The following is a 22,645-nucleotide window of genomic DNA, read 5'->3' as shown; positions in this document are numbered from 1 at the left end:
TGTGATACTCCAAAGCGACCATTTTAGCCCCGCTGGTGGAAACGCAGCCTTACGCCTGGTTCAAGTTCACAAGGTTACGTTCGCTGTAGGTGGTTTATTAATTTATCACAGGCCGCCTCATAACTTAACTCACTACAATCTATTGCTTTATTTCCAGGAACTCTGTATAGAATTAACTCCTACTAAGTAATTAGAAGTGATGGTTATTATCTAAACTAATGATTGATATTTATTATTAGTTCAAAGGTGGGTCTGTCTGTAAACACGCTTAAACTCCTAGACTGATTTTTATAGGTAGCTGGTTCAGCGATTTTAGCGTGGAGAGGTCACATAATTATACAGTGTGTAACAAAAATAAGTGATAATACTTTAGGGTGTGTACGTGTTCCTTATAGAGAGTTTACTGTGAAAGTAGCAGCGCTGAAAGACGTTTTTTTTTCACTTTTGTATGGGCAAGGGTCCGAGCGTCACGAGTTTCCCCATACAAAAGTGAAAAACATTTTCGTCTTTCAGCGCTGCTACTTTCACAGTGAACTCTCTACAAGGAACACGTACACACCCTAAAGTATTATCACTTATTTTTGTTACACACTGTATAGACAGACAAACAGACAAAAGACATACTTTTGTGTTGTGTATGCGCATCGTCAGTGTTACAATTGTCAATTACAATAAACCAGTTCACGCTCGACTCCCGTCTTTCATTGACGTGTCCCGAGACATAACACTGGCGACGAGGACTACCTAATCGCGTGCGAAATTTCACAATGCCTATCGGCCGTATTGAACCATTTATTGTTGAAAACAATAACTGGGACGCTTACATTCGCCGAGTAAATCAGTTTATTGCATTAAATAATATCGGTGACGAATTAAAGGTTGCAACCTTAGTGACGGTAGTTGGTGCGCAATGTTACGAATTAATGTGTGATTTGTGTGCTCCCGAGACTCCCGAGTCAAAAACTTTTGATCAATTGGTGGCGTTGATGAAGGAACATTTCGAGCCTGATCGATCGGAAATTGCTGAGAGGCACATATTCCGTCAAAGAGTGCAACGCCAAGGTGAGAATATTCGAGAATACCTACAAGCGCTGAAACATTTAGCGAAGACTTGCAACTTCGGCACCTGTTTGGAGGTGTGTTTGCGAGATCAATTCGTATCGGGACTACTCAACGAAGACATGAGGTCGAGAATCTTCGCCGAGAGGGGTGTGAGCTACAAGCGGGCCGTGGAGTTGGCGCAGGCGCTGGAGGCGGCGGAGCGGCACGCGGCGACGGCGTGCGCCTCGGCCAGCTCGAGCACCGCCCTGGCCAGCTCGCGGCAGAGCCTGGCTTCCCCGGACGACGACGGCTTGCATCGGATTGGGACGGCAGCAGGCGGTGCACGAGCTCCGGCCAGGGGCGCGCGGGGCGGCACCGGCGGCGGCGTGGGCGCAGACCGGGCGCAGCGTACGTGTTCGCGATGTGGTAAAACTGGTCATTCGGAAGGCAAGTGTCGGTTTCGTTATTATAGTTGTGACTCCTGTGGTGAAAAGGGCCATTTGAAAATAGTGTGCAGGAAGAACAGAAGCGAGAGAGGATATAAAGGTCAGTTCTTTTTAAATGACTCAGACTCGGACGAAGATAGTTGTAACTTTTATAATTTAGTGGTCAGTAATGACGGCGACGGGCCGTATTATGCCGATTTAAATGTCGAAAATATCGAGTGCCGATTTGAGATCGACACTGGCAGTAAAATTTCTGTAATTTCAAAAAAATATTACGATAAGTATTTTTCAAATATTCCTATACAGAATAAATTGTTATCTTTAAAATCATATACGGGCGACATCATCGAAACTATCGGATACATCGTAGTTAATGTAATTTGTGGTAAACACCGCGCTAGACTAAACCTGTTCGTTATCGATAACGGAGGGCCGCCCTTGATGGGGCGCGTTTGGATAAAACATTTAAAACTTGCAGTAGTGGAATGTTATAACTTAACAGATGATGATTCGGTGGCGTCGTCGTTGCTTAACGAATTCCCGAAAGTATTTTCTGAGGGTCTCGGTACTTTCAAAACTAAAATTCAGCTGCTCCTGAAAGATGACAAACCGGTTTTCGTCAAGGCGAGGACGATACCGCTAGCGTTACGGCAACCCGTCGAACAGGAACTCGAACGTTTACAGCGCGAGAATATTATATATAAAGTAGAAAGATCCGATTATGGTACACCTATTGTTCCTGTTATTAAAGCTAACGGTTCTATAAGGTTGTGTGGGGATTACAAAATCACCATCAACCCTTTATTAAAAGATTATCACTATCCGCTGCCACGGATCGAAGATCTGTTCGCTGTTCTCGGAGGGGGGGAGCAGTACACTAAATTAGATTTGACTAACGCGTTCCAGCAATGTATTTTGCATGAGGAGTCGCAAGCGATGACGGCGATTACCACTCATATAGGCACGTTTGTGTATCGTCGAGTACCGTTCGGAATTAAATGTATACCTGAAAACTTTCAGAAGATAATGGAGGAGACTCTAAACGGGTTGCCGTCGACGGCCGTTTTCGCGGACGATATTTGTGTGACCGGGAAGGACAAGGCCACACATCTCAGAAACTTGAAAGCTGTGTTACGTAGGCTGCAGGATAACGGTTTAAAAATTAATTTTGCGAAATGTCAGTTTTTTAAAAATAGTGTTACTTATCTCGGTTATAAAATAGATAAATTTGGATTACATACAGATAGTAAAAAAATCGAAGCTATCGTTACTGCGCCCGAGCCTACGAACGTAACCCAGCTTAAAAGTTTTATGGGCCTCGTTAACTTTTATTCTAAATTTTGTGTCAATATGAGTGACATACTAAAGCCACTTTACGGTCTACTAAAGAAAGATGTAAAGTGGGCCTGGACGAGTGAATGTAGCAAATCTTTTAAAAAAATAAAAAACGTGTTAAGTAACGCTCCCGTTTTGACTCACTACGATCCTAGTTTACCGTTAATTTTATCTGTGGACAGTAGTGCGTACGGCGTAGGTGCGGTGCTGACTCAGCGGTGCGCGGACGGTACCGAGCGGCCGGTGTGTTGCGCCTCGCGAACTCTCAACGCGGCCGAAGTCAACTACTCGCAGATAGATAAGGAGGCGTTGGCTATCATATTCGGTGTTACGAAACATCACCAGTATTTGTATGGGCGGCATTTTACGCTGCGGAGCGATCATCGTCCTTTGAGTTATATTTTCGGCGATCGCAAGGGCATACCAGTGACTGCCGCTAGTCGACTACAGCGATACGCGGTCAAGTTGTCCGCATATAATTTTAGTATCGAATTTATTTCCTCGGAAAAAAATTGTTTTGCCGATGCTCTCTCTCGTCTTCCTCTAAAGTTGACTTCGGGTCAACTCAGAGGTAACGACGACCGTTGTAGCTATTTAAATTTCGTGCAAGATAACTTTCCGATCAGTTTTAAAGATATAAAAATTGAAACTAGGAGAGATTCGCTCCTGAGTAAAATATACGGTTACATAATGTTCAATTGGCCCGACACACTAAACGATAAAATAGAAAAAATATACTGGGATAGGAGACATAGCATGCATATCGATCAAGGTTGTATACTCTGGGGTTATAGGATAGTCGTACCTACGTCGCTGAGGTCCTCAGTTCTGAGAGAGATCCACGACGGGCACCCGGGGGTGGTCAAAATGAAGCAAATCGCGCGTAACTACGTATGGTGGGAGAACCTAGATTCTGATATCGAGCAAGTGGCGCGGGAGTGTGTCGCGTGTAGGCAGCTGCGAGCTGCGCCCCCCGCCGCGCCGCTGCACTCGTGGCCCTGGCCAGCCGAGCCTTGGTCGCGACTGCATGTCGATTTTCTTGGTGCGTTTAACGGTTGCTACTTCCTCGTCGTCATAGATGCCCACTCGAAGTGGATAGAGGTCGAAAAGGTGACCTCGACGTCGGCGAGTGTAGTTATAGGGCACCTCCGTAAATTGTTCGCGCGGTTCGGCCTACCTAAGCGACTCGTCAGCGACAACGGTCCCCCATTTTCATCTTTCGAATTCGCACAGTACCTGGAACGGAACGGCATCAGACATACGTTAATTCCGCCCTATCATCCTTCCAGCAACGGGGCAGCCGAAAATGCGGTCAGGTCAGTTAAGCGGGTGCTTAAAAAGGCGCAACTCGAGAAGGAAGACTACAATATAGCCCTTAATAGATTTTTGTTCACGTACAGAAATACCGAACAGAGTACGACGGGCCGCGAACCGGCAGTAGCGTTGTTAGGTAGACGGCTCCGGGGACGCCTGGACCTGCTGCGGCCCGACGTCGCCGAGCGCGTGCGCAGCGGCCAGCTGCGGCGCGAGCTCGACGACGCCGCCACCCGCCCGGTGAGGGTGCTGGCCCCCGACGAGCCGGTCATGTTACGTGACTACACCAAGTCCGATCGTAAATGGACCGAGGGTGTCGTGATGGAACGAAAGGGTCCAGTTTCCTATAAGGTCAAGGCGGATGATGGTAAAATTCACAAACGGCACATCGATCAGCTACAAACTCGTAAGTCGCGTCACTCTTTGAGTAAAATTAGTAGGCCGCCGATGGACCGAGATCAGGTTTTTGTTGATGATAATAACGTAGAATTGACGGAAGATACGTGTGAGACAGGCGATAAAGAGGAGTTCTTTGATAGTGTTGGGGAGGATGATAACAGCGCGCCGTCTCGAGCGACACCGCCCGACTCACCGTCCACGTCCACTGATAAGAATGATAATAATAATCGCGCGCGCAGGCGCGCTGCTAAACATTGTTTAGAAATAATAAAGGACAATAAAAATAATATCTAACAGGCTATCTACTAAGTTTATAATTAAGTATATTGTAAAACTTCTGTGTGATTCTAACAATTTTTAGATTTAAGTTTACAGTTAGAACTTGTAATATTTTTAATAAATATAGTGTAGGTTTATTTTTGTGAATTTCAAAGGGGGAAAAGTGTTGTGTATGCGCATCGTCAGTGTTACAATTGTCAATTACAATAAACCAGTTCACGCTCGACTCCCGTCTTTCATTGACGTGTCCCGAGACATAACATTTTGCATTTATAATATTAATATTGAGGATACATTCCACCCATACTTCTACTGCGTCAAATTAAATCATCGCCTACTCACTAAAATATTAGTGCATAAATTAATTGAAATTATTTTATGATAAATAAAATTACTTGCAATTAGTGTATGTAAATAATATAATATTATATTGTATGTTAACCCTATTTTAAATTGGCATGCGGCTTAATTAACCCATACCTGATATTATGTTCAGAGTTTCGGTTTATGTTTGCATTTAGTATTTACCTACTTGATCGCTATCTATAATTATTATGAAACGAATTTACTACCTCATAATAATAATATAATACTCCCCACACCGGTTTCGGTGACGGTGGCCGGTTTCATTGAAACCAGACCAGGTACGCAGGAGTATTTTCTTATAGTGCCCAAGTGTGTGCGCAGTACACAAGAGCACTCTCTATTCCTTTACTCTCATAACCCAGTGGGACGGAAGCCCGACACGACTGGCGAGAGATCAGGCGCAGGACCGACTTTTTACATGCCCATCCGACGCATGGATCATTTTACTTGTCAGACAATCAGGTGATCAGCCTGCATTGTCCTAACCAAACTTGGAAATAACATGTTTCCAACGCGGGATTCGAACCCACGACCTCCGGAGTCGAGAGCGACGCTCTAACCACTAGACCACGGAGGCGTTACCTCATAATAATTGATTATTAATATAGACATTCGCATAATAATATCATTCAAAAGTATAGAGGTAGTTTAATTTACAGGGTGTAACAAAAATATAACGTTTTAATACTTTAGGGTGTGTATGTGTCCCTTGTATAGAGTTCACTGAGTGAACGCCTCCGTGTTCTAGTGGTATAGAGCGCGGCTCTTGACTCGGAGGTCGTGGGTTCGATTCCCGCGTTGAAAACATGTTATTTCCAAGTTTGGTTAAAACAATGCAGGCTGATCACCTGATTGTCTGACAAGTAAGATGATCCATGCGTCGGATGGGAATGTAAAAAGTCGGTCCTGCGCCTGACCTCTCGCCAGTCGTGTCGGTCTGCCGTCCCACTGGGTTATGAGAGTAAAGGAATAGAGAGTGCTCTTGTGTACTGCACATACACTTGGGCATTATAAAATTACTCCTAATATTTTTCCATACAAAAGTAAAAAAGTTACTCTTTCAGCGCTACCACCTAAGTACCTACGCAGCGAACTCTATACAAGGGTGAATAAAACAAACAGCGGAGTAGTGTAGTCGAACATACAAAAAAAAATATATATCCACAGCCGAATATATAACCTCCTCGTTTTTTGGAAGTCGGTTAAAAATTAATAAGTACTTCAATAGGTATAAAATGTTTTACAGAATGAACGTTAATTAAATGATTTAATATTTTGGGATGGAATGAAAATTCGGGCTTTATTTAAGTAACAAGAGTTACCAATAATAAATATCTGATCCGTTAACCATTGCTAAAAGAATATTTTTAAGTTTTCGCAATAGCCAACTATTAAAATAATTCGTACGTTACGTTAACGTACCGTGCCACGTTACCGCACCGTTCCACGTTGACGACGTCCTGACGTGGAGACAGGCACTTTATCAATATTATATCGTTTTCGGCATCTAGAACTGCCCCGGGGCAGGGCTGCCTGAATGGACACGAAAATAGCCCAAGTTTAAATTACTACCTACACTACGTATTATGTAGTACTAAGTCCAAGTATACTTCATGGATCACCGGTTTTGTTCGGCTATTTTCATATCCATTCGGCCTGCCCTGCCTGCCCTGCCCCGGGGCAGTTCTAGATGTCGAAAACGATATAATATTGATAAAGTGCCTGTCTCCACGTCAGGACGTCGTCAACGTGGAACGGTGCGGTAACGTGGCACGGTACGTCAACGTAACGTAAAATGCACATCACGTCGCCACGCCTAGTAAAACTGCTACATTCTTCACAACTGATCTAGATGTGGACCGCACAATACGTATACTGCTTTTGCTACTGTTAAAAGCGGAGAAAGAGAAGAAAAATACGTGCATTTTCCGTCAGGTTGACGTAAATTTATACGTCACATCAACGTACCGTGCCACGTTACCGCACCGTTCCACGTTGACGACGTTGTGACGTAAAGATGTGGACAGGCCATAATGCGATATGTCGACAGATTAATTTTCTTTCAAAGAAAACAGATTCCTCGGACACGTGGCAAGGCACAAGGAAACTTTCACGAGATGAGCACGTTTGATACTTGATAGCCATTAGCCATTGTTCTAAACTTCACTACAAGAGACTAGTTCAATCTTGATACTTCAAAACTTTTTATCGCGTTAAGCCATAAACTATCATAGAGTGCATTAATTTATAGGCTGTCTTACAGTTTTACTTTTTATTACTCTGGCTCATGACTGTTAAGTTTTACTTACACAGTGCCTTAATCACTCTAAATACTTTAGTGTCTGGGATAGGTAATTTTAAATTTTCGTTTGAACAAAAAATTACTAATACTTTAAAAATAAAAGAACAAAAAATTAAAAAAAAAAACAATGCCTGACCATAGTTCTAATAAAAAATATATTACATTTGTATATTGGCAATAAAAATACTTGTACTTCAGATTATTTATTATTTTACATTCCGTACAAAACGCTGTTAATACTTTACAATAATGCACCATTTATGACTTGTGTGTTTCTTGAAAAATTTATTTTAGCCTCCCGTTTTTTTAGTACGTCCATGGCATCTGTCTTCTCTCCCCGCGACCGGATGTATCTAATCAATTGTGTTACTAAAATCAATCTTCCGGAAATCAAAATATTTACCATTATATTTTACACTTTGTAATCACCAGATGCTTATTGATATTAACATAATATTATATATCTAAGAATTGACATACCTTTAATATTTTGAAACAAAACAAAGCTTACACCTATATGATTACCGAAGCGCCTACGCTAGTACCTCAAGCGGATCAACAGTTTAAGCCCAAATCGTTAAAGTTAAGTATATAATAACTATCCTTTGACCTTTCCTGTGACACCAAGTATCTGCATAACAAACTTATCTTATTCGGTTAAGAGGTAACAATCGGAATAAAAATAATAATTCATAGTGAATGAAAATATTAGAGTTTTCAGTTTTCTGCACAAATTACACTTATAATATTATAATTACTAGAGATCGCCCAATGGTCGAAATTCGACCTTACTTGCAACGACATTAGGACTACTACCTATATTTTGTAAAAAATATTGACTTCATCATAGTTTTTTTTCAATTCTCGTCTCTGGGACTCAGCTGATGTCAGACTGGCCGTGTAAGCATTGTCTAATTGTATCTAAGATTGAATAAAAAAAACTATAATCCATTTTCAATTTGTCACCTTGATGTCAACAGACTTCAACCATAAATAAAAGAGTATAATTCGTATGTATAGGCTTGTCATCTGTCATTTTCCTAGTGTGTGTTGTAGTGTGTGTAATGTTTTATTTGTTAAAAAAATGTATGATAAAAGCATAATTTCAAAAGAATATTAGCTCGATGCACTCCTTCACCATATAAACTGTAACTGTGCAAAATTTCATTTACCTACGTTTTCCCATTTTTCGTCAAAAGGGATACAAAGCTTTTGGCTCACGTATTAATATATATAATTATGTGCGTCAGTGCTTACGAAGTCAGTGTGAAAAACTTTGTAGACATTTCCATCGTTCTTCAACAATATTTACGTTAGGACTTGGAAATATCGATGGCAGTCAACTGTGATAAACCTGTAGAGCACTCGATGGAACATATTCTTCCGATGTAAGTGAGCTGAGTACTCTGCACAAGTGACAAGTGTAGTACGTTATTATAACATGATTTATCAATAGTCTTTTGAAATGAAAACTTGTTATTTTTACTTTATTCATTTAGGTTCTGAGAAAGTGAAGTACCTTTTGGGTCTCACATGCCACGTCATATTAACCTTGCTGTCAAGAAATTGTGTGGAGTATAATAAACGACTAATAATTCTTAAAACAAGGGTATTCAATGTTACCAAAGCCATAAAACTATCTTATATCTTTAAACGAGCAATTCTTGTATATAAGTATTATATTTAATTGGAATCTCGGAATCGGCTCCAACGATTTTCATGAAAATTAGTATATAGGGGGTTTCGGGGGCGATAAATCGATCTAGCTAGGAACCATTTTTAGAAAATGTCATTTTAAAGGTGGAAGTTTATTTCGCGGAATATTGCTAAAATAATAACAAACTAAATTTTAAGAACTAACTTAGTTCTGTCTACTCTGGCTACACTATTCGTTAAATGTTCGACCATTATATAGTATACCAAATTTTTAATCAATTTCATCATGATACTCAGTACCTATATCTATAACATGAAAAATAAAGATTACTGCAACTTTCACGTAATAGGATTTTATTGCAGAGAAAAACAAAGCAATTTTTCAATATTAGAACCATGTTTCATATCGGCTAATCGCATTTGTTAATCTTTTGTAAACTTCAAAGCGTCTATTCTTCTATTAGAATAATGTCTGTGAGTATCACAAATGAAAAAAAAAGTTTTTATTTGTTGTTTTTATTGTAAGTCTCATATTTTGAATAATTTGAAATATTCAATTTTACTTTTCCAAACAGAAAAAAATTATACCTTGATTTTCAATTTTAAACCAATATTAATACTTATTATGTAATTTCGACATGGTTCGGATGCGGTCTTTAAACCACAAAACGGTATTCTCATATGCGTCGAACAACATGCTAAGTTTTCAGTCATTTGACATTTGTGTAATAAGTATAATATGAGAATACTGTCCTTGTGTTTGACGGGATCCAAACGGGACCGAATCTCTATTATTGCTGGATTAGGCTGCGTTTCCGCCAGAGATGTGTTGCCAGGAATGTGTTTTTGAGAACCAATAGAATCGTTTCCTTGACGTGAAAGTATAAGTTAATACATAAAACTCAAAGGTGACTGACTGACTAATGATGATCTATCAACGCACAGCCCAAACTATTGGACGGATCGAGCTGAAATTTGGCATGCAGGTAGCTGTTATGACGTAGGCATCCGCTAAGTAAGGATTTTGATCAATTTATATTTTAACCCCCAAGGGGTTAAAATAGGGGATGAAAGTTTTTATATAATAATACTTCTTAACGCGAACTCAAAGGTGACTGACTGACATGGTGATCTATCAACGCACAGCCCAAACCATTGGACGGATCGAGCTGAAATTTGGCATGCAGGTAGCTGTTATGACGTAGGCATCCGCTAAGTAAGGATTTTGATCAATTTATATTTTAACCCCCAAGTGGTTAAAATAGGGGATGAAAGTTTGTATATAATAATACTTCTTAACGCGAGCGAAGCCACGGGCAGAAGCTCGTAGTTAATATAATCTTATATATAAAATTCTCGTGTCACAATGTTAGTCACCGTACTCCTCCGAAACGGCTTTACTGATTTTTACCAAATTTTATTTGCATATTCAGTAGGTCTGAGAATCGGCTACTGGGTACTTTTTATATTGATAAGTGCATTTATTGAATAAATAATAGTAAATTATTACAACTCGAGACTTACGGCGACCATTGTTTGTGCGACGGGATAGCGATGGACGTTGCTAAGGTGACATACTTATTTAGTCAATTCAATAAAATAATACGGGCGAAATACTTTATATGGCAAAGAAACGTTTGCCGGGACAGCTAGTATCTTTATATATTTTTGATCCTTATTAGCATTTAAAGGTGTACTTACACTATCCTGCCGCATTACTTTTTACTCAACACTCTTTCGTAGTATTCATCTTAAACCTAGGGGCTAGGTAGGGCTAGGGCATATTTTAGCACAGAAATTATGCATGTAGTAGGTATTTGAGTTCGTAAGTTGAGTTACGTGCACGCACGTAGCCACTTCCCCGGTCGTTGAACTCAAATGAAACTATGACCTTTCAATCTAATTTTATTATTTCATCGACTTCTTTAAGGCTTATTTGTACAGCAAATGCGTTACTCATGCAGTTCATGAAGTTTTTGACTGAAGTTTATCGATTCGCTAGCGCTTTCCATAGGCTGACGAGGGACACATACACATTACACACCCTTTTTTTTTTTTTTTTTTTTTTTTTTTTTTTTTTTCCGGAGGGGGAAATGCATTACGCATACCACCCAGGCGCAGGGGGCGACCCGAGTGGTTATGTGGGACTCCCGTAGCTAATGAGACCACGGTATACCCACTAAAACCCCCCCCCCCCCCATCTTCCGCCACGCCGCATATTGACGGGGCCACAGGAACGATACACACATCTGCGACCCCGCCAGCGGCCCGAAGACTCCACGATGGGCGCACAACACATGCGCCCTCCTCCTCGGCCCCCACCAAGGCTGTAGCAGACGCCCCCCGAGTCTGCTACTTGGAGGCCATGTGGCAGATCAGGTCTGTGGCTCTGCCACCGACCACACCTCGGCCGCAGAGGATAGGGCAAGCGGCGCACCGTAATACCTACTTGCCTCTTCCTCTGCGGCCCCACCAATGCCGTTCAAACGGAACGGCCCCGCCAGCTCGCAGGGGGGGTAGGGAAAGCGGCAACCTACCACAATGCCTCTCCCCCCCGCGATCCGTCCTCGGCCGCAGAGGATAGGGCAAGCGGCGCACCGTAATACCTACTTGCCTCTTCCTCTGCGGTCCCACCTCGGTGCGCATCCGCAGCGGACTCCTCCAGTCCGCTGGGAGCGCCCTCCTCGGGCCAGGCGGCGACACCGGCCGGCCCTGGTTGCCTCTTCGCTTCACCGCGGTTGTCCAAGCCGCGGTTACTAAGCCCCACCGCCACGACAAGGCGTGCAACCATCGGGGGGACACATTACACACCCTACAGTATTATCACTTAGTGTTGCTACATCCTGTATATAATTAACCTGTTTCCAGCAGGAGTAGTGACAAAAACGAGAACTTATACGTTTATGTGTAAATCTGGATATACATGCGTCCGCCCGAACGCGCGGTATGGCGGCTACAACGCGAGATCACAAGCAGTTGTATGTAAATTACAGCGCGACCGCGCCGCTATTTAGATAGATCGTTACATACATCTACATATTATGCTTGTAATCTAGCGGTGTATTCGCCAAACCGCGCGTTCGTGCAGACGCATTTATATTCTTTATATATTATTCAGCCTCAGAGTAAATTATAATTACGTGGTAAAAAGCTTTATTCATGCCTTTTATGTAAATATAGTGGTTCCTATAAATAGCACGTTCAGCAATTGATTAACTCAACCGCCGCGTCGGGAGTCAATAACAAAATAGTAAATACTGTTTACGTTTATTTTAATGGAGGTGTTTTTATTAAGTGATATCGTTTCATTGGAGTCAAAAGAGGAATAATATGTAATTCTACAATACTTTTAGGCCTTATTATTTCTTTATTTAAGTATATTAATAAAATACTTGTTATAAAATTTAATTTGTTATTACATGCCAATTATTTTACTACTATTATGATATTATTATGAAGCTAAAGCTAAAAAATTACTGGACCGATGTTTATTTAAATTGGCAGTTGGCACAGATATGCAGGTGTACACCACGAGGAAGGACGAAGCAACCAGGGCCCGTAGGGGCTACTGGCGCCTGTGTGCAAAATAAGGATTTCAATGGTGACCCTTTAGGCAAATTTTTTGGGTCCTTGGTTTTGGCGCCCATAAAGATGACGATTTGGCGCCCCTAGAGGATGGCGCCCGTGTGCATTGCACACATTGCACATATGGTAGCGGGGGCCCTGGTAGCAGCTTTTATGTGTTGAAAAATGTACGGTACCGTACGGAGCCGTGCGGAATGTCCAGTTATAAAAAAGTGGATTATTATTCTGATAGTTCAAAGAAAGTCTTTCCTAACTCATCTAGTATTGCATAGGGAAAGAAACTGACTTAAGTTGTATTTTTAAACAACGTTTTGTAAAGCTTTACAGCGCTATAAAAGTGCATGTATTTTCTTCGTATTTCCCGCAAGTTGTTTTGCGGAAAATAGCGGATATCATTTCCCCACTCTATTTTCTTGATGAGACGCCGTCTAAAATGCGATCGCTCAGGAAACCAAAGGATATTGTTGAAACTCTAAACCTCTTCCCACAAGTCTTGTTTGAACGTAAAATACGTTGTACTGTCGGTATTTCGGAGTAGACCCGCGACTTATATAACAATACTAGCTTTTGCCCGCGGATTCGCTCGCGAAATTAAGTATTATTATTGAGTAGGTATCAGTCTCAGGTCGATCGATATAAAATTGACAAAGTTTCGTACAAACTTTCATCCCCTATTTTATCCTCTTGGGGGTAGAAGTGATCAAAATCCTTTCTTAGCGGATGCCTACGTCATAACATCTACCTGCATGCCAAACAGCCCGATCCGTCCAGTGCCCGCTGCGTTGATAGATCACTATCATGTCAGTCAGTCACTTTTGAGTTATTTATATATTTAGATTGGTGATATACCATATTTTATCCCCTAAAATTTAATGAAATTACTTAATTTTTAATAATAGAAGATATTTTGACGTAAGCTCCAAAATTTTTCTGTGTAATTATAATTGAAGTCCATCCATTTTTGAAATTTATATGTTATCGTCGTTGGCATTGAGATGAAATCATAAAGAAATCATAAATCATAAAGAATAGAGAAATAAAGGTCTGAGCAAGAGAGATGTCACTATCAGTAACACTGCGTGGTAAAAAGAGACGTGTGATACATGACAGCAGCACTCTTTTTTTGACGCCCAGTCGGCACGTGCCGCACGTTGACAATCTAATCTTATAGAATTCATGTTCAATCATGCTTGTGTAAGTGTATACGTACACATATTTTTCACACAGATGAAAACCAATTTCAGTTTCGTTTGACAGCTCGAGATTGTTACTCTATTCCGCTAGGTATATTAACTTTATGGATGAAATACTAATCGAAGTGACTATTAGTCCGGGTACTGTACGAATAATTCTTATTTATTCGTCCGGGTATATTAGTTTTTTGACAATACAAGACATACAAGACAATTGTTTGACAATACAAGACTAGATGCAGCCAATACTAATTTGACAATGGATGATTAATTAGTTGCATGTCAGTGCAAAATAAAAATGCATTTTAAGCCACTAATACCAAATTTTCCGGTGTTCATTTCCTCACATGAGGCGAAATTGACGCTTCATGCGAGGAAAATGCAAAATTGAGCCTGAGTGAAGTTAATTTTTTCATGGCTCACCTAAAAATGCATAGTGCCATATGAACTGACCCTAAAACACTTTGGACACAAATCCCGTGCTAACATATCAAATCCGTGTCTGATGGCAGTCGCCTTGATACTTGTTCGTGAAGACTTTGCCTAGTACTAGTTCACTAAGACTTGCCACTTAGCGTCTAGACCCGTGGTCCGCAACTTTTTTTAATCCGGGCCACAAACATGTCTTGGTATTGTTGTCACGGGCCGCAACAAAAATTTTTAGGGTTAAAAATAACGTTCATAAAAATTAACGACTTAAAAGTGGAAAAAATTTCACGTTTTTCACGAATTTCAAAATTATTTAACATCACGCGGGCCACAGATAAAGTCCCGGCGGGCCGCATTCAACCCGCGGGCCGCGGGTTGGGGATAGCTGATCTAGACGATAAACTTATGGTATTGGTGCTTCAAGACCGCTTCAGCTAAACAAACCAAGCTTATTAAGTGTATAAGTTTAACAAGCCCTGCTGTTTCAATACCCATCTTTCAGCTTATCAGATTAAGCGTGGAGAGGTAATGTCAGATGCGCGCGCGCGGCCGAGCCGAGCGGTGTCGGTTTTTTGAAATGCTCAAAGGTGCCTCGGTAGTTTGCCTCGCGCAGTGTGGACGTCACATGTTTTGGTTTGTGCCGTAGTCAAAAATGAACGATCAGAGTCGACAACTAATAAGCTTAAACGCCGCAAATGTATGGCTTTGGGATGCCAGGGATCCCAATTACACTAACAGAGGGATGAGGGAAGATTCTTGGAGAAAAATCAGCCGCAAAATGAATATTCCTGTTAAGGATCTAAAAAAATGGAGTCTTTGTTAGGATCATACAGACGATATTCTCCTATTTTTTATAGTTGTGTATAGCAAAATAAAAGCATAAGCTGCCACGGCTGTGCGTACGTGCGGTGCCATCGTGTCTTTGTGAGCAATGGCTCGGGCTGTTCGAGCGAGGCAATCTTGCTGTGTAAGCCCGTCCGCCTCGCCCTCGGCGAGCATGCCTCGCCCGCGGCTGCTCGCGTGCCGCGCGCGGCGGGCCTCGGCTGAGGCGGCTCGCTTGGTGGGGACCCGCCTATTTCAAAAAGTACAGTTCCTAGGGGCTGGGCGCCATATAACTTTTTTACCTACTCACTAAGAGCTATCTAATGGTATATATTTTATCTCTGTTGAGACTTATATCAAAATGCCCATGATCCTTTGGTTTAAGCGTTTTTAATCCGGAAATTTTGATATCAAAGATGCACGTCGCTCTGGTCGCCCTGTTACAAACAAAACTGATGCCATTTTTGAAAAAGTGGAGCAAGATCGGCATATTATTTAGCAGTTACAATGTAGCTGAAGAACTGGGGATTGCCCATTGACCACAAAACGGTTTTGGCGCATTTGAAAAAAGCTGGGTACACAAAAAAGCTCGATATTTGGGTGCCTCATGAGCTCACTGAAAGCGCCACCCCTTCTCACGGCGCGTGGCTCGAGCGGGCGCGGCGCGGCTTGTGATATTACGCGCCGTGAGAAGCCAGCTTAATTATATTATATAAATATTTTGTTGACAGTTCAGTTACTAGTTAATCTAGTTATAAATCAGGGCCAAATTGACGCAGTCAGGGAACAGATTCAATTATACGACTCCGAGTTTCAGAGTTACGTATGCCTGGCAGCAAACTCCTATATAAATTATATTATAATATACAAATTAATTATTTTATATTGAAAAGAATTGAAATCCAATATCCAGTTCATTTTGCAATGCCGCGATAAGCGATGCAATTTGAATGATCTTGTGAACTTGGAGTCCACACTCACTAGTCAGTGTCTTCATTAAACCTTAGATTTTGATCAATCACCGTTCTTGAGATACAGCCTGGAGACAGATAGACGGACAGACATCGAAGTCTTAGTAATAGGATCTCATTTTAATATTTTGGGTACGGAACCCTAAAAAGAGCGTATGTATAGATTAGGGTTGGACCTCATCTGGCAGCACGGAATCGCATTTGTTCCGCATTTTGTCCGTGATGCCGATCGCCTCGAGGACTCCGCCGCGTGCTATCGCATTATGCTTTCTGTCTCGGTCTAGCAAATGGCAGTTCTAAGCGACAGAAAGAGAAAGGGCGACGGAAAAAGGCGTTTCCGTGCTGCCAGATGAGGTCCAACCCACGTGAAGTGAAACTTCTTTCCAAAATCGTGACAGCCCAGGCGTCGTGACGCAATATTATTATTACTAGAGATCGCCCAATGGTCGAAATTCGACCTTAGTTTCAATGAAATTAGGAGTACTACTATATTTTGTAAAAATATTATTGACTTTATCATATTTTTTTCAACTTTTGTCTCTGGGACTCAGCTGATCTCAGACTGGCCGTGTAAGCATTGTCTAATAGTATCTAAGATTCAATAAAAAAAACTATAATCCATTTTCAATTTGTCACCTTGATGTCAACAGACTTCAACCATAAATAAAAGAGTATAATTCGTATGTATAGGCTTGTCACTCAAAATTCTGTCATTTTCCTAGTGTGTGTGTTGTAGTGTGTGTAATGTTTTATTTGTTAAAAAAATGTATGATAAAAGCATAAGTTCAAAATAATATTAGCTCGATGCACTCCTTTACCATATAAACTATAACTGTGCAAAATTTCATTCACCTACGTTTCCCCATTTTTCGTCAAAAGGGATACAAAGTTTTTGGCTCACGTATTAATATATAGATTCCGACCGTCTTTTTCACGACACTACCGTTTTTCTTCCTCAACGCGCCTAAAGAACTTCCGGCACCAATCTCGAATTTTTTTATTTTTTTTTTCCAAATCATAATAATGTACTTAATACTTATGGTCGCTGCTAAGCATACCCACATTTTTTTGTTGAGTTATGAATGGGGTCTTGTCCTAAATGATCTAAAGAACGTGACTGCTAATGCTGTAATAACTCTACAAGGTGTAACAAAACTAATAAGTGATAATTCTTTAGGGTGTGTGTGTGTTCCTTTCATAGAGTTCACTGTGAAAGTAGCAGAGCTGAATGAGCATATTTTTGTGATTACTGATTTGTATAGGCAAGCGCCAGCGCGTCATGAATTTTTCTATACAAATATGAAAAAAATTGTTACTTTTTCACAGCGAACTCTATATAAGTAGAGGTTTTACACCCTAAAGTCACTTAGTTTTGTTACATGTCATGTACTTAAGTATACGTAATTTTTGTGGGATGATACCTACGAATAATAAAAACTAAGGACTAAATCGTAACTCCCATACTATTACCGTTTTAAATTTGGTTCCTTTTGATCTGTCATGTAACGTCAGCCTGGTACCGCTCAAGGTCATCTAAATATTGCAAATGTATTGAAATGTGTACCTAAGGTACACTTTTTTGACAAGTATTGTGGAGCATGTTTTTTGACGTTACTTTTCCTTAGTTTTTATTATTCGTAGGATGATACACATAAAACAAAATATGATTAACAGCGCCTATATTTAATATTGTGGTAAATGCATTTGCTAATTTAATTCTCGTGATGTGATTATGGATAGATCGGATCACGGAGGTGATAATGAAACCATGCTGGTCCTTAATTAAACTCGTTATTGTATCCGATTGAAGGTTGAGTTTGGAAATTGATTTTCAATATGTTATAACTGCTTTATTATATAATTCTAGTGCGCATTAGTTAAATTAGAGTTAGCGTTTTGAATTTTGTATTCTTAAGGTATAGTCTGGCATAAATCATAATAGTGAAGAAATTAAAAAAATAAATAAGGAATTTAAAAAAAATCACCAATCAATTTTAAGAAGTAATGAAATAATATTACCTAACTGACTTTAAGTTTAAATAATTCCTAAGTGTAAAGTAATATTTAAGTCCATAATAATTATTGTTGTCACACCCTTATAACCTTAAAAATTTGCTTGCTAAGACTAGATATTATGTCTATTATAATAGTCAATCATATCCCAATTTTGGTGTATATCTATTCTTATAAAATATCAAAATAACGACAAAACTAGTTTTAATAATGACCGTTACAAAGTAATTTGACGTTAGAAATAAATAAACAACACTACTAGCCATTTTTAGGGTTCCGTACCCAAAGGGCAAAAACGGGACCCTGTTACTAAGACTTCGATGTCTGTCTGTCTGTTCATCTGTCTGTCTGTCTGTGTGTCTTCAGGCTATAACTCAAGAACCGCTATATAATAGCTATAAATACTCAGTTTTATTTATTATTTAATAATTTATAATAAAACTAGCTATCCCGGCAAACATTGCTTTGCCAAAATAGGTATAAATTATTTCGCCCATATTATTTTATTGAAGCGACTAAATAAGTATGTCACCATGGCAACGTCCATCGCTATCCCGTCGCACAATTAGCAATTTACTATTATTTATTCAAAAAATGCACTTATCAATATAAAAAGTACCCAGTAGCCGATTCTCAGACCCACTGAATATGCAATATGCATATAAAATTTGGTTAAAATCAGTAAAGCCGTTTCGGAGGAGTACGCGGCCTAACATTGTGACACGAGAATTTTATATATAAGATTTAAATAAATTAAATAATTAAGGGGAGCTCCCATACAAAAAACACAATTTTGCGAACCCTTCGTGCGCGAGTCCAACTCGCACTTGGCCAATTTTTTTTTAATCTCGATTTTATTTTTTAAAATTCTCGTGTCACAGTGTTTGTGCGCGAACTCCTCCAAAACGGCTCAACCGATTTTAATGGTACTAGAGATCGCCCAATGGTCGAAATTCGACCTTAGTTTAAAGGACATTAGAACTACACTACCTATATTTTGTTAAAAAAAAATATTGACTATATCATATCTTTTTCAACTCTTGTCTCTGGGATTCTGCTGGTCTTAGGTCGTGTAAGCATTGTCTAAAAGTATCTAAGATTCAGTAAAAAAAACTATAATTCATTTTTAATTTGTCACCTCGTTGTCAATTACAGACTTCAACCATAAATAAAGGAGTGTAATTCGTATGTATAGGCTTGTTACTCAAAAATCTGTCATTTTCCCTAGTGTGTGTGTTGTAGTGTGTGTAACATTTTATTTCTTAAAAAATGTATGATAAAAGCATAATTTCAAAATAATATTAGCTCGATGCACTCCTTCACCATATAAACTATAACTGTGCAAAATTTCATTCACCTACGTTTTCCCATTTTTCGTCAAAAGGGATACAAAGTTTTTGGCTCACTTATTAATATATAGATTTTGGATGTACAATTATTGTACGTTCGTTAGGCCTGAGAATATGATTTTATGCCAAAACAACGTTTGCCGGGTCAACGGGCTCACCTATCCAAAGTCCAAACCAAATGTGAAGTTTGCACAAAATCGGTGGAGTGGTTCTTCATTAATGCAATGTGGATTTGACTGTCAAATTGAAACTTTTTTCAGTGATGACTGATTACGATTAGTGATGACTGATGACAGTACAAGCATATACAAATTATTTTTTTCCCCTAAGCTATGTAGCGAAACACGTACCGGGCCGCTAGTACTAATAAAATATTGTTGTGAAGAAAATGTTAAGGCCCTGTATTCCCAAAAACGGACGATTTTCGAGATTTAAAAGTGACAGTAGACACAATAATATAGTAATTTAAATTTTGAAAAAAATATATGTGTTAGTTATGGACCTAACACAGTGGATTTTGTATTCCATTACACAATATCATGAACTTCACTCGATAGAAAAACATCCCAAACTTATCTCTTTTTTTAACGAATTTTCCATACTATGTCCAAATTATTTGGAATTTTCAGATAATTTTTGCACTGAATTAAAGACAAAGAATATATCTAGGGCGATTCGTTCTTTTGACTCGATTTAATTGATGTATAAAAAAACGAAGATCAAGAAACTATAAAATAGCAGGCGCAAAGGTTCGCCTGGTACGCTTTCAGTCACACACTTTGCGCCTGCTGTTTTATAGTTTTTTGATCGTCGTTTTTTTATACATCAATTAAATCGAGTCAAAAGAACGAATCGCCCTAGATATATTCTTTGTCTTTAATTCAGTGCAAAAATTATCTGAAAATTCCAAATAATTTGGACATAGTATGGAAAATTCGTTAAAAGAAGAGGTAAGTTTGGGATTTTTTTCTATCGAGTGAAGTTCATGATATTGTGTAATGGAATATAAATTCCACTGTGTTACATCCTTAACTAACACATATATTTTTTTCAGAATTTAAATTACCTACTAAGTATATTTTTGTGTCTACTGTCACTTTTAAATCTTGAAAATCGTCCGTTTTTGGGAATACAGGGCCTTAAGCAGGCTTAGCGGCTAATTGATTCCTTGAGCTGTACCACGATCTGTTGTTAACGGTTTGTTCTAGGAGGCACTTTAATCAATTGTGTATTAAACTTCAATAGCTGTGAGATTTAGTTTGTAACGATAATCCTATTTATGTTATGTTCTATCGGTTAAGATTTAATGATTATTTATCTTTAGTTTATTGAAAATTTTCGCATATTTTGTGTCCTTAAATTGTTAAGTAATAATTAAATGTCTTTGAGTGTGACTGTAAGTTACACAATTTTATCTTATAAACCTTACAACATTATTATTAGTTACATTATAAATGTTAAATGAATTGAAGAATGTTAAAAAAATCCGCATTTTTAGAGCCCGTTTTTTTCTCAAAGATGTTACATTAAAAAGTATTATTATAATATTATATTTGATCGTAATTTTACGGAAAAAACATTCCATTTACCTTGCCAGCGACTGTTTTAACCGACTAACCCACTTTTTAATACTTTATAACTTGCTTATTCACCTTTGTATAATCGCACAAAAGACGTATGAAAACCCATTTGTGCTAACATGAAAACTAACATGTTTTAAAAAAACAAAAGTTAGCTCGACCAACTTTTACTAGCAAAGAGAATATTATTTAGTTTTTTTTTTTACTTTAGAATAACACAATATGATATTATTAAGTTCTACATTGTATAAAATGCTCTGTCTGTTTGTATGTATGCATAATGTGACCAGACGACCCGTTTTAAACGGGACTGTCCCTTTTTATAGTTACGTGTCCCAGTGTCCCCGAAATGATCTATGGGATTCCGCTTGACAAATGTCCCGTTCTGACAAAAAAAATGGTCACGTTATGTATGCAGCTTAGCTAGCTAGCGTATGTTTGCTTCGTTTTTTTGTATTTTTTTTTGTTTTCATTAAACGGAAGGTTTATTGAAAATAATTGTTATGTACGATACATGCATAATATTATACATAGTACAAAATACTGATGATTTCAGAGGCTTTGCACTGATGCTAAAAGTTAAGTGATCCTTGTCTCTGGGTGCGGCCGTCAATATCTTAGGCCCAACATCCCCGTACTAAAGTCTTCCAACAAAGACACTTGACTGTAGACAACTCTGTTGCAGATCTGGAGTACTATGAGGAAGAGGATAGCAGCGATGTAGACCGAGAACTCAGGCGCGTGGTGCGAAGGACCGGGAAACACATAGCCGCGGGCGAGGAAAGACCTAGGATCAACTCCAGTCAGCAGACCACGCCGACAGAAGGTAAGTGGTCATTTAGGCGGGTAGAGCGAATATACGAGAAAAGGAACGCCGGTTCTTCTCGCAGGGTTAGTTCCCGAACCGGTGGTAGGCACCTTAGTATCGACATTCGGAAATGTTTTTTTTTTTAAATTACTCTGAATAAAAAATATTTTGATTTGATTTGATTTAATTTGACACGAAAGTACGCAGGAACCGCCACAAGCACATACAGTAAGCAATCTGAATATTGACAGAAACGTTGTCAAACCAACTATTATCTATTCTGTGGTCAAACGTCGAACAAAGTGTTTGTTTACTGTCTATACCATAAAGTTAATATACCTAGCGGAATACAGCAACAATCTCGAGCTGTCAAACGTAACCAAAATTGGTTTTCATCTGTGTGAAATATATGTGTACGTATACACTTACACAAGCATGATTGAACATGAATTCTATGAGATTAAATTGTCAACGTGCGGCACGTGCCGACTGGACGTCAAAAAAAGAGTGCTGCTGTCATGTATGACACGTCTCTTTTTACCACGCAGTGTTACTGATAGTGACATCTCCCATGCTCAGGCCTTTGTTTCTCTATTCCGCTAGGTATATTAACTTTATAGTATATACTGATGCCGCCTCTAGCTTGAAAACATTGCAGTAATATTATGTCCTAAATCCTAATCAAGTAGCGAAGGGACAAACTTCAGTTCATGGGGTCTTTGCAACGGCTCGCACCCAATTTCCGAAATCTAAATTT

The 22,645-nt window shown here is 39.4% G+C and overlaps 1 protein-coding gene across 1 annotated transcript; it reads left to right on the top strand.

Annotated features, from left to right (window-relative positions):
* The first annotated feature begins 633 nt into the window (after positions 1 to 633).
* On the top strand, positions 634 to 4,852 carry LOC121739048 (uncharacterized protein K02A2.6-like). The gene has a single exon (XM_042131362.1). The coding sequence runs from the start codon at positions 768 to 770 to the stop codon at positions 4,827 to 4,829; it is 4,062 nt and encodes a 1,353-aa protein (XP_041987296.1). The 5' UTR covers positions 634 to 767; the 3' UTR covers positions 4,830 to 4,852.
* Positions 4,853 to 22,645: the final 17,793 nt, after the last annotated feature.

This window comes from Aricia agestis, chromosome Z (genome assembly GCF_905147365.1).
Source record: "Aricia agestis chromosome Z, ilAriAges1.1, whole genome shotgun sequence".
NCBI lineage: Eukaryota > Metazoa > Arthropoda > Insecta > Lepidoptera > Lycaenidae > Aricia > Aricia agestis.
The sequence above is the reverse complement of the archived record's forward strand: the minus strand, read 5'-3'. Positions and strand labels throughout refer to the sequence as shown.